Below are 14,254 nucleotides of genomic sequence, written 5' to 3'. Positions count from 1 at the left end.
AGAAAAATGGCAATAAAGTAATTGATAAATTAATTTTAGTCTATGCTTGTTCGATCTGAGGCAATGCAAGTGCAATAAAGATGATAAAATTTATTTAAAATGTATATAAATATACAAAATATAATTATTTGTGAAATTTACTAGCAATTTCTGAGTGAAAAATGTTTTAAATTACTACATTATTTTTTCCCCACTGTGCACTAGAATGTAATATTTATATACCATATATTAATATATTTATATTATAGTACTAATTACAATTTTGAAGCTTTTCTTTTTATATTTTGTTTAGTTTTTTTATTTTATTTTTACGTTTTAGCAATGTAGTTCTAATTTTTTGTCATTTTTTGTTAATTTTTGTTTCAGTATTTTAGTACTTTAGCTTAAACTTATTTTATTTCATTTAGTTGCAAGAAAAACATTTCTAATTTCTATATATTTAAAAAAAAAAAAAAAAAAAAAACACTTTTACCTAATATTTTTCTTTTCTTTTCTTATTTTATAAGTGCAGTAAAGCTGACAAAATTAATTTAAAATATATATAAATATACAAAATATACATAAATCAAATTCAAATTTTCATATTTAACTCAATGTGTTAATTGCCATTTCTTTGTAACTATTAGTGAAATTTACTAGCAATTTCTGAGTGAAAAACATTTAAAAAACATTTTTATTTAACATTATTTTTTCTCAATGTGCACTAGTGTATATATATATATATATATATAGTCATTTTTATTTATTTCTGTTTCAGTATTAGCTTTAGAAATGTTTAGAAACTACTTTATTTCAATTAGTTGCAAGAGAAACATTTCTAATTTCTATATATTAAAAAAAAATCATTTACAGAATATTTTTATTTTATTTTCAGATTTATGTAAAGGTTTTAGCATTGGTTTGACATTGATTTGACAAAACGTATCAGAAAAATGCCAGTAAAGTAGTTGTTAAATCAAATATACTGTGTTTACAAAATAGCTTGAACATATCAAAACAAATGACAGCTGAATAACATTTTAAATTTGTGTCTTTATAGTTATTTATTTATTTATTTGTATTTTTTTTTGTTGAAAACATTTTAAATGTACTTTTATACTTTTATGTACACTACTTTTCAAGAGTTAGGGATCAGCTAGAGTTTTATTTATTTATTTTTGAAGAAAATTTATATTTTTATTTAGCAAAGATGCATTAAATTGTTCAAAAGTGACAATAAAGACTCACATTACATGATACATTACAAAAGATTTCCATTTGAAACAAATGCTGCTCTTTTTAACTTTCTATCTGTCAAGAATCCTGAAAAATTCATCACAGTTTCCACAAAAATATTAAACAGAAGCACTGCTTAAATGGGAATAAATTACATTTTAAAATACATTATATTCTTTGATTTCATTCTTGTTTTCTTCAGTTTTCTCTGGAAGAAAGAAAATCATATGGGTTTGGAACGAGATGAGTTTTTTTGGCTGAACTATTCCTTTAATAAAAGCGTAATCAAAACTCTCCGCACTCTGAAACAGAAGTGCTTGAAATTGGTATAAAGCAGATCTAGTGTGTCTTGTACTTTAAATCAGATTTGCATCTCTCTGCAATTAATCATGCTAAAATACCAGGCTCCGAAACATTCCCTTGTCTTTTCTTCCTCCTTTCTCTTCATTCTCTCTGTTTTTATGTTTTTCATCATCAGTCTTTGACACGGCTGTCGGGACGCGCTGGTATTTAGGTCTCATCAGGCGCTGATCTAAAGAAAAGCCTCAGAAATGATTTTTCTCATTCAACACAGACTTTAATCACCGTTCCAATCCCACTTTGATTCCTCTGTCTCAGTCAAGTTCAGACCCAAAACAAAAGAAACGTACAGTAAAACACACCCTTCTTCTGTCACCGCACTACGGTACATTGGTCTGAATTATACATGTATACATCTGAAGTCATGTCTCTAATTGGTAAACAGTCTTATTTTACACAACTACGACCCTAATCTTTGAAAACAACTCTCTCTAATTATTTCTGACAGGAAGTGGTATGTAGTATGCATGCTGTTTGGCTGTCAGATAATCGAATAATCAAAGTCTGTGTCTAGCATATTGCATTGTGGGATACACTATTGCACTCAGTGTGCTCTGGAAGCATGTTATCGCATGTGATAAGCACACTGAATACATACCATATACTGCAGCAACAGTAGGAAGTAAGTTATTCAAAATATAATTAATGTGAAATACTGTATGCACAGTGTGATTAATGGATGGCAGCATCACAAACTGTGATTTTTTTAACATCTCTTTCTTGGCTCATCATTTTATCGGACTGCCAAAAGTTGCATTTGACTGACAACAAACTAGATTAAAAATGAAAAAAAAAAAACCTTGTACATCTGAGATGACTGTTGCATATTATATACAGTATGTTTCACATATTAGGCCACATTACAACCTTCTGTGTAAATTATTCTGTGTGAATTGAATGCAACAACCAATTAACAAAGGTTTTACAAATAGATATGTGTGCAGTAATAGAAAAAATTAAATAAATAAAAGTCTAAATAAAGAAAATAGAGCTAAATACATCAATAAAGTAAACAGAAATAAAAAAACACAAATATGCTAAATAAAATGTGTGTGTGTGTACATATATATATATATATATATATATATATCTCAAATAAAAAGAAATGTCAATTTAAAAACATGTATACATAAATAAAAACATATGTATAATTATAGAAAATAAAACAATATAATAAATCATTCAATGCCATTTTTAAAAACTGAAATATGAAAATACATCCAAAAAAATAAATGCAAATAAATACAATAAAAGAAATCTAAAATAAAAATCTAAAAAATAAAAAATGTGTGTGTGTGTATCTATATATAGTAAAATACACACATTTCACAGTGTAAAATCAAAAGTAAATAAAAATGTATAATTAAATTGTTCATAAATTAGTATAAAAGCAAAAATGTATAAATAAATTAAAAATACAAAACATGCAAATATAAAAAAATATACAGAAATAAATTAAGTAAAAAAATAAAAAATATGTATATGTACACTACTGTTCAAAAGTTTGGGGTCAGTACATTTTTATTGTTTCTTTTTTTTTTTTTTTTTTTTTTAAGAAACAGCTGATAACAGCTTATGGAGTAACAGCTGATAAAAATTCAGCTTTTCATCACAGGAATAAATTCTACTTTAAAGTATGTTAAAATAAAAAACATTATTTTATATTGTAAAAACATTTTGCAAAATTACTGTTTTTTTTCTATATTTTTAATCAAATAAATGCAGCCTTGATGAGCATAAGAGACTTCTTTAAAGACTATTACAAGTCTTACTGACCCCAAACTTTTGAACGGTAGTGTATATATATACATATGTGCATGTATATCTATCTATTTAGTAAAATAAACAGAAATATAGATTGAAGTTAACAAATAAATGATATAAGATATATATAAATAAACAGAAATGTAAAATATATCTTTTTAAGTAAAATTATATATATATATATATATACATAAAAAAACAAATAATGTGCTCGAGGGCAGTCATTGTGCAGCTTCAGTTGAACACAAGACGAGCAGAACCTTCATTCTAGACATTCTAGCATTCACCGTCCCACACGTGTCTGTCTCTACACAACTCTAATCTCACAAACGCCAAACTGATGTGAGAGCGAGCGCTTTCCTCCCGTCCGCTCGCGGGGAGGCCACTCTTAGTTAATTAGCTGTCAGACGGAGGGACGCGGTGGCCTTTGGTGTAGCGGAACCACATCTATCTGGCCTTTTCCCATTCTCTCGCAGCAGGGAAGCAGTGAGGTAATTGTCAAAGTCCTGGATGAAGGTGATTAGAGCGTCGTCTGAGCGAACGGCCGCCCGTGAGCCGCTCTGTTCCTGACGCCTGACAGAACGGAGGACAATCATTCCAGAAAGACCGCCAGAGTTTTTTTGAGGGGACACCAATAAATCAACTACATACCCTTCCAACAAAAAGCCCTAGTTTGGTCATATATGGGTGAGCGCTCTCTCTATGGATGCGTCTCAAATAGGATTATTATGGCGACATACGGCTCGATTGATAACACGCTCCGGTTCAGAGTAGCAGCAGAAGCCAAACAAATGAGCTGAATTTCAATGTCCTCTTGTGGGAGCGAAACACCAGATGCCTCTCAGAGTGTGTAAACACCAGCTTCAGAGCTTAAACTTCACGTTGAGACCTCAAAAAACAACTTCCTGAAAAAACAACTTTAGTCGTCTCAAATGAATAAAGATCTGAAACTGATATAAGGCTGAAGCTCACAAAGAAATGGTCATATATTCATCCCAAAACTACAAGAAAACACTGTATTCATGAGCATTAAAAAGTCCACAACGCAAAAAAGGTGATAAATTAAACAGGCGAACACATCTCAAAGTCTTACACTACCTACGTTGCCATTAAAGTTTTATTTATGCAAAAATCCATATCCATAACATTTGCTTTTTTGATGAGCATCTAGGAATTTTCCTCACAGAATCAAACATTAATCCACCTAAAGTGATGTACATTCAAAAGTTTGGCGTCAGTACGATTTTTTTAAAAATAAATTTAGATTTTTTTATTCAGCAAAGACACATTAAACAAATTAACATTAACAGTAAAAACATTTATATTGTTACAAAAGATTTCTATTTCAAATAAATGCTGTTCTTTCGAACTTTCTATTCATCAAAGAATATATTTTTTCTATAATGGTTCTGTAAATAAATAAATAAATATGTATAATAAATATGTATACTAAAACTAATACTAATAATAACGAATTTATGTGTTACATCAACAGCAATATAATACAATGAGATGACAGTATCTAGGCAATAATTACTAATACTAATAATTTCAATAAAATTACTATTACTAAAACAAAAATCAAATATATTTCTAATTTAATTTAATTATTTTCTAAAATAACTAAAAACTAAATAACTAAATAAAGTTTATATATATATATATATATATATATATATAATATATGTATATATTTATATATGCTTATATATGTTTCTTTTTATTTTATATTTTATATTACAGTAATTTTATGAAAGGGGTTTTAATAATCCATACATTTTTAAAATGCGATTAAAACCACTTTTAAAAGTATTGTGAAAAAAAAATATATATATATATATACACATATGCTTATATATGCTTATATTATTTTATAGTAATTTTAAAAGGGGTTTTAATAATTTATGAATTTGTAATCATTTTTAACATTATTAAAAACCCTTTTTAAAATAATTGTAAAATTACTGTAAAATAAAATAAATGTTACAATAATAATACAATAATTTAAAAATTATAAAATATATTTGTAACAATTTTTTAAATGGTTAAAACGCCTTTTTAAAATGATTGTAACATTAATTTTCATTAATTTTATTCTATTTTACAATAATTTTAAAAAGGAGTTTTAATATTCTTTTTTACAAGAAAGATGAAATCGACAATACTAAAAAACTATCATATATCATTTAAAATATATATTATATAATTAAATATTAATATTCTGATGTGTGGTCACGTGTGGTCACAGGTCTATGTATATTTGTATTTTCAGTGAAAAAAAAAAATCAGATGTAAAATAAAAAAAGAAAAAAAAAACATCTAACAACAAAATATCTAATCAATTATTATTATTACTAATAGTTTCAAGAAAATTTGATGCATATTTGGAATATTTTATTTGCATCCTGGTATTTATATCCAGCCTTTTTTATGCAATATCACAATTTTTGCATAAAAATATGTGGATGGAAACCCAACTATATATCACAGAGACTCTTTTGACTTGTGCCTGTAAACACACCCTAGCAACCGCATACCAACTATCCAAACACCCTAGCAACTGCATATCTCAGTTTGAAAGAACAGAACCCCACAGAATTTGATCACTAAACCACTGATTTTCAACACTGTCATCACAGAAGAGTCTCTTACCTTCCTGCAGGTACATGACGGACTGCGAGTAGTTCTGCAGAGCGTGGTGTGTTCGTCCCAGGCTGCTGTAGGCCAGAGTTTTGGCCACCAGGTCGTTGGTCTGCGCGGCGATGCTCAGGTGCTGCTCTTGATACACCACGGCACGCTCAAAATTACCCAGCGACTCGTAAGTGAGTCCCAGGTTTCCATAGGCCCGTCCCTGACAGCTGGCGCTCCCCGTCTCCTCTGCGATCTGAAGGTCCAGTTGGTGAAACTGAAGGGCCGTGTCGTGTTCGCCCATCAGCTGGTACACGGCGCCCAGGCCGCAGCTGGCGTCGCCCTCCAGCAATCGATCTTGGGTGTCGCGGGCGATGGCGAGCTGCCGTTCCAGGCAGGAGATGGCCTGCTCGTAGTTACCCAGCTGGCTGTGCAAGCTGCCCAGTTCTCCGTACGCCTGGGCTTTTCCTCCACACTCGCCCAGCTCGTGCGCCACCACCAAACGCTTCTCAAAACACACCAGAGACTGCTGAAGATTCCCCATCGCCCTGACAAACACAGACAACCACATATTAGACATACAGTAAGAGAAAATACTTTCTGATTGGTTGAGACATACTGTAACTTTATCTGCATACATACAGTTATTGTTAATAGCATTACAAAATGTAAAGTATAAATGCAACAATAAGGCTTGAAGACATTAAGATATTATGAACATTAACATCATGATTTTCTGTAAAGCAGATATTGACCACAACATGTATTATTACAAGCGCTATAGAAATGAATTTGACTTGACATTGTAAATAAATAAATTATTATGTATAATAATGTGTGTGTGTGTGTGTACACACATACACATATATTTACATATGTATATATATATGTAGTCAACATCTGAAGTGGATCAAAACATTTCATCAAAGTTGTCCTAAAACCAAAAACAATACCCGTTATTGTCTTAGGACAACTTTGATGAACTTTTTTGATCCACTTCAAATGTTGATTACTGTATATAGCAAGATCAGCATATGTATATCATAATTAATAGCTACTACTACAAATCAAATTATTTTGTAAGAAATTTACACACAGTAACAGAAGAGAAGGTCACATTGTAAATATATCAATTAATAATTATATAAATTTAATTTTAATGTGTAATCACAAGTGTGCATATATATACAGCCTCACTAAATTGTAAAAAAAAAACACAAAAAAAAAACACAACAGCAATACGATAAGAGATGACAATATCTAATCATTAATTATTACTAAAATTGTAATAAAAGTACTTCTTAAAATATAAAAATTACTTATTACATACATACATATATATATAAATTAAAACAAAATAAAAAATATATTATATATTTATACTTTTTAAAAATGTTACAATTAGTTATTTTAAAAAACAGTTAAATATATATATATATATATATATATATATATATATATATATACATGATATTATGCACTTAATTTTAATAAAAATATTAACTGATTTTAATTACAATTTTTTTTTTTTTTTTTTCAATGTTTATATACTTTGACAAAACTGACAAATCTGTTTGGATGAGCCACACTGTGCCTGCTTCCAGACCGTGGTATAATCAAATAGAAATAAGCGCAATGTAAATTTCAATTTGACTCTAATAAATTCCAGAATGTTTACACGCTGATATCACATTTACCAAGCGACATTGAGATTCATGTATTCCTTTTAATATGAACCTTCTGACATGAAACAGAATCTCAAAATACAGCCTAGCTTAACGCTGCTAAAATACTGCATCTGAGGGAATCACGAGGGACGGCGTGCTTTAGATCGATATGAGCTATTCGTTCACCACACAGGTGGCAGGACAGCGGCGATGCAACTTCATTTAGAAAAAGAAACGTAGTCCACACACTCTCATGCGTCGGGAGAACGGGTTTGAATGCGGTACCGGCTCTCCGTGGAATAACAAAACCAGGCTTAATTCACACAGGCCGGGGATTCGCTCACTACTTAGGTAGCATAAAAGCAATGCATCATTACCCCTTGTTGTCCTGTCACTGGAAATTACAGCAACATCAGTCTTGTTGAAAGGCCCTGCCTCATTTCAATATAAATGAAACAAATAGCTTTTAACGCAGGCCTTTAATGAGGTTCTTGTTGGATTCTTCTGCGCTATCTGAGGTAAAGCTCCTCTCCGCTGAGGGGACTCTGAGCGCATTGTCACAACTGACAGTGTAATTTACCTTCCCGTTGGACCGCGGGAAGAACGGGGGTTTGGGTTTGGATGAGGCTGGCTCTTAGCGAGCCCGGTGTGAGTTCTCTTCCCACAATCCTCAGCGTCGAGCTTTGACAGGCCCCTGCAGCAAACCATTCATCATATTTCCATGCCCATATACTTGTCGGTAAGCAGAATCCACTAGGGTTTGTGACGGGAGCTGGAACGCTTAAAGGGCTGATTGGATGTTAATTAAAATGGATGCGTGGTGGATCATGCCGAGGATGATGGGTAGACATGAATGGAGTGAATAGCTGCGCAAAGAACAACTCACTTTTTTTTTGTGCGACTGAACCGATCAGCATACCTGTATTTGTGTATGCGCTAAGGGGAGATTCAAAGGTTTCTACGTGTTTTTGCAACATTGAGTAATGTGTCACAGACATATCTCACAAATCCTTTCTTAAAGTGTAGAGAGAGTGTAAATAAGAGATTTATTGTGCAGTGTACTAAGAACTAAGATGAGTGACAGCTTTTAAAGGACTTTGTAAATGTGATATTGATTTAATACAACAGTTAAATAAACAAGTTTATATTAAGCAACTTATTTTGTCTGACTATAACACTATTAGGGATGGGAATCTTCAGGCACTTCACGATCCAAACCGATTCCGATTCTGGGAGTCACGATCCGATTCCAAAACAATTCTTGATCTACATTTTGATCTACAGGTTCAAACGCTCACTGATGCTCTAGAAGGAAACACAACACATTAAGAGCCAGGGGGTGAAAACTTTTTGAATGTGAAGATCAGGGTAAATTTAACTTATTTTGTCTTCTGGGAAACATGTAAGTATCTTCTGTAGCTTCTGAAGGGCAGTACTAAATGAAAACAATATGATATTTAAGCAAAATAAAAAAATGTAAACATCTCTCGCTCTTAATGCATTGTGCCTTCTTTCTGGAGCATCAGTGAGTGTTTGAACCTTCTGTAATAGTTGCATATGGGTCCCTCAGTTGTCCTCAGTGTGAAAAGATGAATCTCAAAATCATACAGTCATTGCTGGAAAGGGTTCAAATACACAAAAATGCTCCAAAAACCAAAGACTTTGTGGGACCTGAAGGATTTTTCTGATGAACAGCAGACAGTTTAATTGTCCAGGACAAACAAGGGACTCATCAACAACTATCACTAAACAAAAAAAACAAAAAACAAAAAAACAACACTATTAAGAATTAAGGGGATGCAAACTTTTGAACAGGGCCATTTTTTATAAGTTCAACTATTATTTTATTTTGTGGACTATATGTAAATGTCTTTAAAATTAAATATCTTATTTAGTACTAAATAAAAAATAACATGCATTTTATTTGATCCCTCTTATTTTGGTCAAATAATTAACATCGCAGATTCTGCAAGGTTTATGTAAACTTTTGACCTCAACTGTACAGTACATATACATGTAATTAAATGTTGCTGCATATCACATGCCACATAGATTAACGTGAGTGTAATTTGAAAGATTAAACAGGCAAATCTTTGAATCAGAGTTTTAAAATCACTAATCAATTAGAACTGACTCATGGAAACTGAATTCCAGTTGTGCTTGTTTACTATAGTTACGTATATATTAGAGATGCTATTAAAACACCTGTCATATTCACAAGTAAGGAAAGTAAGTAAGGATAATGAAAATGGTAAACAACAGTCTTTAGGAAACGAAACAGCCAAATAAGAAGTGAATTAAAACTGCAATATTTAAGATGTTGCCTAATTTTTCTTTGCTTGCAGAATTGTAAGTATTTGACATTGCCCAGCATGAACAGCAAGTATGCAACTTATTTACCAAGTAAAAAATGGCATCTCTTCAAATGCAAATTAGCACTAAGTTCAAATAAAACAAAAAAATACCTAAATTGTAAATAATTCCAAGTATTCTTAAAAAAACTGAGTGTGCAAGTAAACATTTAAAGAGATTCTGACGTTCTCAAGCGACACTGATTCCCCAATTTGGATGTGAGAAGCACAAAAAGAGCTTTTACGCTGTACGCATCTCTGTGTACATGTGTGCAGCGCTGCATACTGTCATTTCAGCGTGCATGATGAAGGTGGGGTCATGCACTGATACAAAACAATTCCATTTTCAATCTGTTGCGTGTTGTGAGAGTGTTCTGTGTCCGCCTGCTGACCTCATGGTGTCAGTCCACATGCACCCCTGATGCAGTAAGAGCCTCTATCAGACTGAAGCAACTAGAATAACAAGCAGCCTGTTGCATCATCACAAGACTCCACAGCTCAAGAATGCTAATAAATCACTCACACTGTGTAAAAAAAGTAATCTAATCTTGTCTAAGAGAATATTACATCGAAGTGACTAGTACTTCTGCACAGTTTTTACAGTGGCGTCTAAAAGTATTTAAGCACTTGAAGGATTTACTCATCCTCATGTCTATCTAAATAAAAATGGAAGTCAGGGGGGCCCAGTGTTGTTTTGAATCCCATCAACTTCTATTGCATGAAAATAAAACAGAAACATTGTTCAAAACATCACCTTCTGCACTCAATAGAAGATTTAAGATTTTAAACAGTCTGAAGGCAAATTATAACACTTTTCATTCTTGAGTAAACTATCATTTTATGTGACTTAAATATGCATGAATGCTATTTGATCAGATAACTGAATATCAAATCAAGAGGCATTTTATTAAAAGAAGTTTGTTAGGGTTGAAATCAAAACATGTGCATGTCTATTTCTCTTATTTTCCAGTTAAAATATCTAAAAATTCTCTCAAGATGCATCTCAAGACACATTTACCACAAATGCAGCTCAGGACAGTAAAAAGAGTTCCTAAGACTTGTTTTTATAGCATGTGTCTTTAAAATTAGTAATTTTATCTTCCATCTTTGAAGCGCTTCTCGGAAATGCAAGGGCAGCTCCTATCTCTTTGGATGGGGAAACACTGAATTCTCCAAAACGGTTCACCAAGCTTACAATTAAACTTCATATTTGAAATCACCAATGAAATCTGACAACAGCTGTATCATAAATGTTGTTTCTTTTGTTCAAATAGCGTTAAAAAAGGCTTATTTTTCAGGCTAGACCAGCCAGTGCGCATAAGCAGTCTTAAAGGAGAAGTCCACTTCCAAAACAAAGATTTACATATAATGTACTAACCCCCTTGTCATCCAAGATATTTATGTCTTTCTTTCTTTAGCTGTAAAGAAATTGTGTTTTTTGAGGAAAATATTTCAGCATTTTTTTCCATATATTTTTCCCCGATTTTGAACTTCCAAAATGCAGTTTAAATACCACCTCAAATGATCCCAAATGCGGTTGCAAGCGATCCCCAGCCAAGATAGAAGAAGATCTAGCATAGTGTTCGGTTATTTTTATAAAAATAATACAATTTATATACTTTTTAATGTCAAACGCTCATCTTGTCTTACTTTACCTGGATGACAGTTAGGGTATGTCGAAAAATCTCATGTTCTCATTTTTATATGGAGAAAAATGCTGAAATGTTTTCCTCAAAAAACATAATTTCTTTACGACTGAAGAAAGAAAGACATGAACATCTTGGATGACAAGGGGGTGAGTACATTATATGTGAATCTTTGTTTTGGAAGTGGACTTCTCCTTTAAGTGCATGTCTCAGAACGCTGACTGTTTCTATAGCAACCAGGACTTCCAACGGCAGAAGCAGTGACGTGCTGATTTTACCGATTAGCGATTGGCTTGTTTATTCCGAAGGTGGGGCTTCACGGCCATAATGAGCGTTGCATTTTTTCCCTATTCAAAACTATATGAGTGACAAGTCTTGGGTATTCTATAGTCTTTGGTTTAACTAAAGAATGTTGTTCCTTGCGCCACCTCGTGGATATTGTGTGAAGCACAACGTTTAAAAAAAAAACCCTGAAAAAGCATACTGCCGCGTGAAAAAACGTGCATTGTTAAAGGCCATATCTGCATTTTGTCTTACTGTACTGGAATATTTCAACACTTGTTTTATGGTATAAACAAGTGTAAAAATATGCCAGTGCAATGAGAATGCAACATGGTTTGACACGTTTTCTAAGAGTCACTTTAAGCACACTTTGGGACAAGTGCAAAATGATAACACAAAAATGACTCTGAATTCTCACCTGTGTCCATTGCCAAGTCCTCTGTATGCCTTCTCCTGGTCTTGCATATGGTTGAGGCTCTGTGCCACAGAGAGATACTGGTCATAATACTTAATTGCCTCTTCAAAATCTCCCAACGAGTCGTAGCAGTCTCCCAAGTTCCCATAAGCACGACCACGGTCCAGCACGGCCTCATTGCCACTGAGCTGCTGCAACATCGCCAACTGTTGCTCAAAATAGCCAATGGCCTCCTCCATAACTCCCATGTTCATTTTCGTGATGCCCATGTTACCGTAAACCTGGGCCTCAACGCTGGGGTCCTTCAGTCGCTGACCGAGCTCAAGCTGTTCCTCGTAGCATTTAAAAGCCATGGTGTATTTTCCAAGAGACATGTAGACGGCAGCAAGGTGTCCATGAGCCTGGCACTCTCCCTGGATGTCGCCCTGCTCCTGGTACACCTCCAGTTCCTGGGTGTGGTACCCTAAGGCCTTGTCAAACTTCTGTAGCATCCGGTAGGCGGCTCCCAAAGCGGCATAGGCGTTCGCCTCCATCTTGCGATCCTTGACTTGGTGCGCCAAGGACAACTGCTGCTCGTAAAACTTGACTGCTCCGGGAACGTCCTTTTTACAAAGAAAGATGTCTCCCAGGTTGCCCAAGGCACGGAATCGAGCCTGGGAGTTGTTCAGCGACTGCGCCAAGGAAAGAAGGTACTTCTGGCACTCCTCAGCCTTGCTGTAGTCGCCAAGAGCCTTGAAGGCCAGGCCAAGATTGCAGTAGGCTTTGGCTTGACTTAACTTGTCGTGGAGGTCCTTAGCAAGTGCCAGATCTTGTTCGTAGTACTTCACCGCCTCCTGGAAGTTTCCCAGACAGTAGTGCGCGTATCCCAAATTGTGACAGACCTTACCCTCGCTCTCCATATCCTGCAAGTCCGGGGAAAGCCGTAGGTATTGTTCATAGTAGGGTACGGCTTGGGGAAACTCTCCTCGAGAGCAGTGGAAATTACCCAAGTTGCCCAAGGCACGAGCCTCGCTCTGGATATCCCTTAACTCTCGAGCAATGTTCAGATGATTCTGGTAATGTTGCAAGGCCCGATCATGCGCCCCCAGAGCTTGGTACGCCACCGCCAGGTTCCCATGCGTCGAAGCCTGCGAGGCACGATCGTTAACCTCCATGGAAATCTGCAACTCTTGTCGGTGGTAGCGCACGGCCTGGTCGAAGGCACCGAGGGCGTTGTAAGCGTTGCCCATGTTTCCATACGCTCTGCCCTGGGCGGCATAGTCATTTAGCTCCTGGGCAATGGATAGATGAGCCTTGTGCAGCTTCAGAGCGGTCTCGTAGTCCCCTTTCATCTGGTGAATGATTCCTGCAAAGAAGAAAAGAATAGTTTCATTCAGCGCTTATCATGCTTCACAGGATAACCGAAATGGCTTTTCGATATCTTCCATTCCTCTTCATCTGTTAAAGAGGCTAAAGATTAAGTTTATATTTAAAAAAGCCCTAAACTACAACGTACCCCAAGCAAATCACCCAACTGGAAAAAAGGAAATAAGATCTGAGAAAGCCCACTGATGCTTGCAGAAATATCTTTTTAATTAAAAAACAGATCTGATCTGATTTGTGCAGTCTCGACTCGCCTTCAATCAAAGTTCTGCGCCCCAAAGATATGAGGCGATGACAATCAAAACAGCCAGATCTGCTCAATCCTGGGAGACTTCTTGCAAATTTTGGGTTGCCTCACCACTTTTCCACAAAATTATCATTACCGTCATAACATTACAGTCCCGCCTCTCCGGTTCCAGTACAGTACTCGGGAGGGAACAGGGGAGGAAAAGGACTAATGAATACTTCTGATGGAAAAAGGGTTTGAGGGCACTAGCAATGGGAAACTTTAATTGTGGTCCACACCACATCGCTGTATGCCTTAAACGGGTTTGAAAATCAGAG

General features: G+C 34.5%; 1 protein-coding gene across 3 annotated transcripts in view; it reads right to left on the bottom strand.

Moving 5' to 3' along the window:
- Window positions 1–14,254, bottom strand: part of ttc28 (tetratricopeptide repeat domain 28) — a 361,751-nt gene that overhangs the window by 45,366 nt on the left and 302,131 nt on the right. For all 3 annotated transcript variants that reach the window (XM_051121326.1, XM_051121327.1, XM_051121328.1), the window contains 2 exons: window positions 12,332–13,673; window positions 5,992–6,515 (listed from right to left, as the gene is read on the bottom strand). In XM_051121326.1, coding sequence (XP_050977283.1) covers window positions 5,992–6,515; window positions 12,332–13,673 — 1,866 coding nt within the window. The remainder of the gene's footprint in view (window positions 1–5,991; window positions 6,516–12,331; window positions 13,674–14,254) is intronic.

The sequence above is a fragment of the Labeo rohita genome, chromosome 10, assembly GCF_022985175.1.
Source record: "Labeo rohita strain BAU-BD-2019 chromosome 10, IGBB_LRoh.1.0, whole genome shotgun sequence".
Classification (NCBI taxonomy): domain Eukaryota; kingdom Metazoa; phylum Chordata; class Actinopteri; order Cypriniformes; family Cyprinidae; genus Labeo; species Labeo rohita.
The sequence above is the reverse complement of the archived record's forward strand: the minus strand, read 5'-3'. Positions and strand labels throughout refer to the sequence as shown.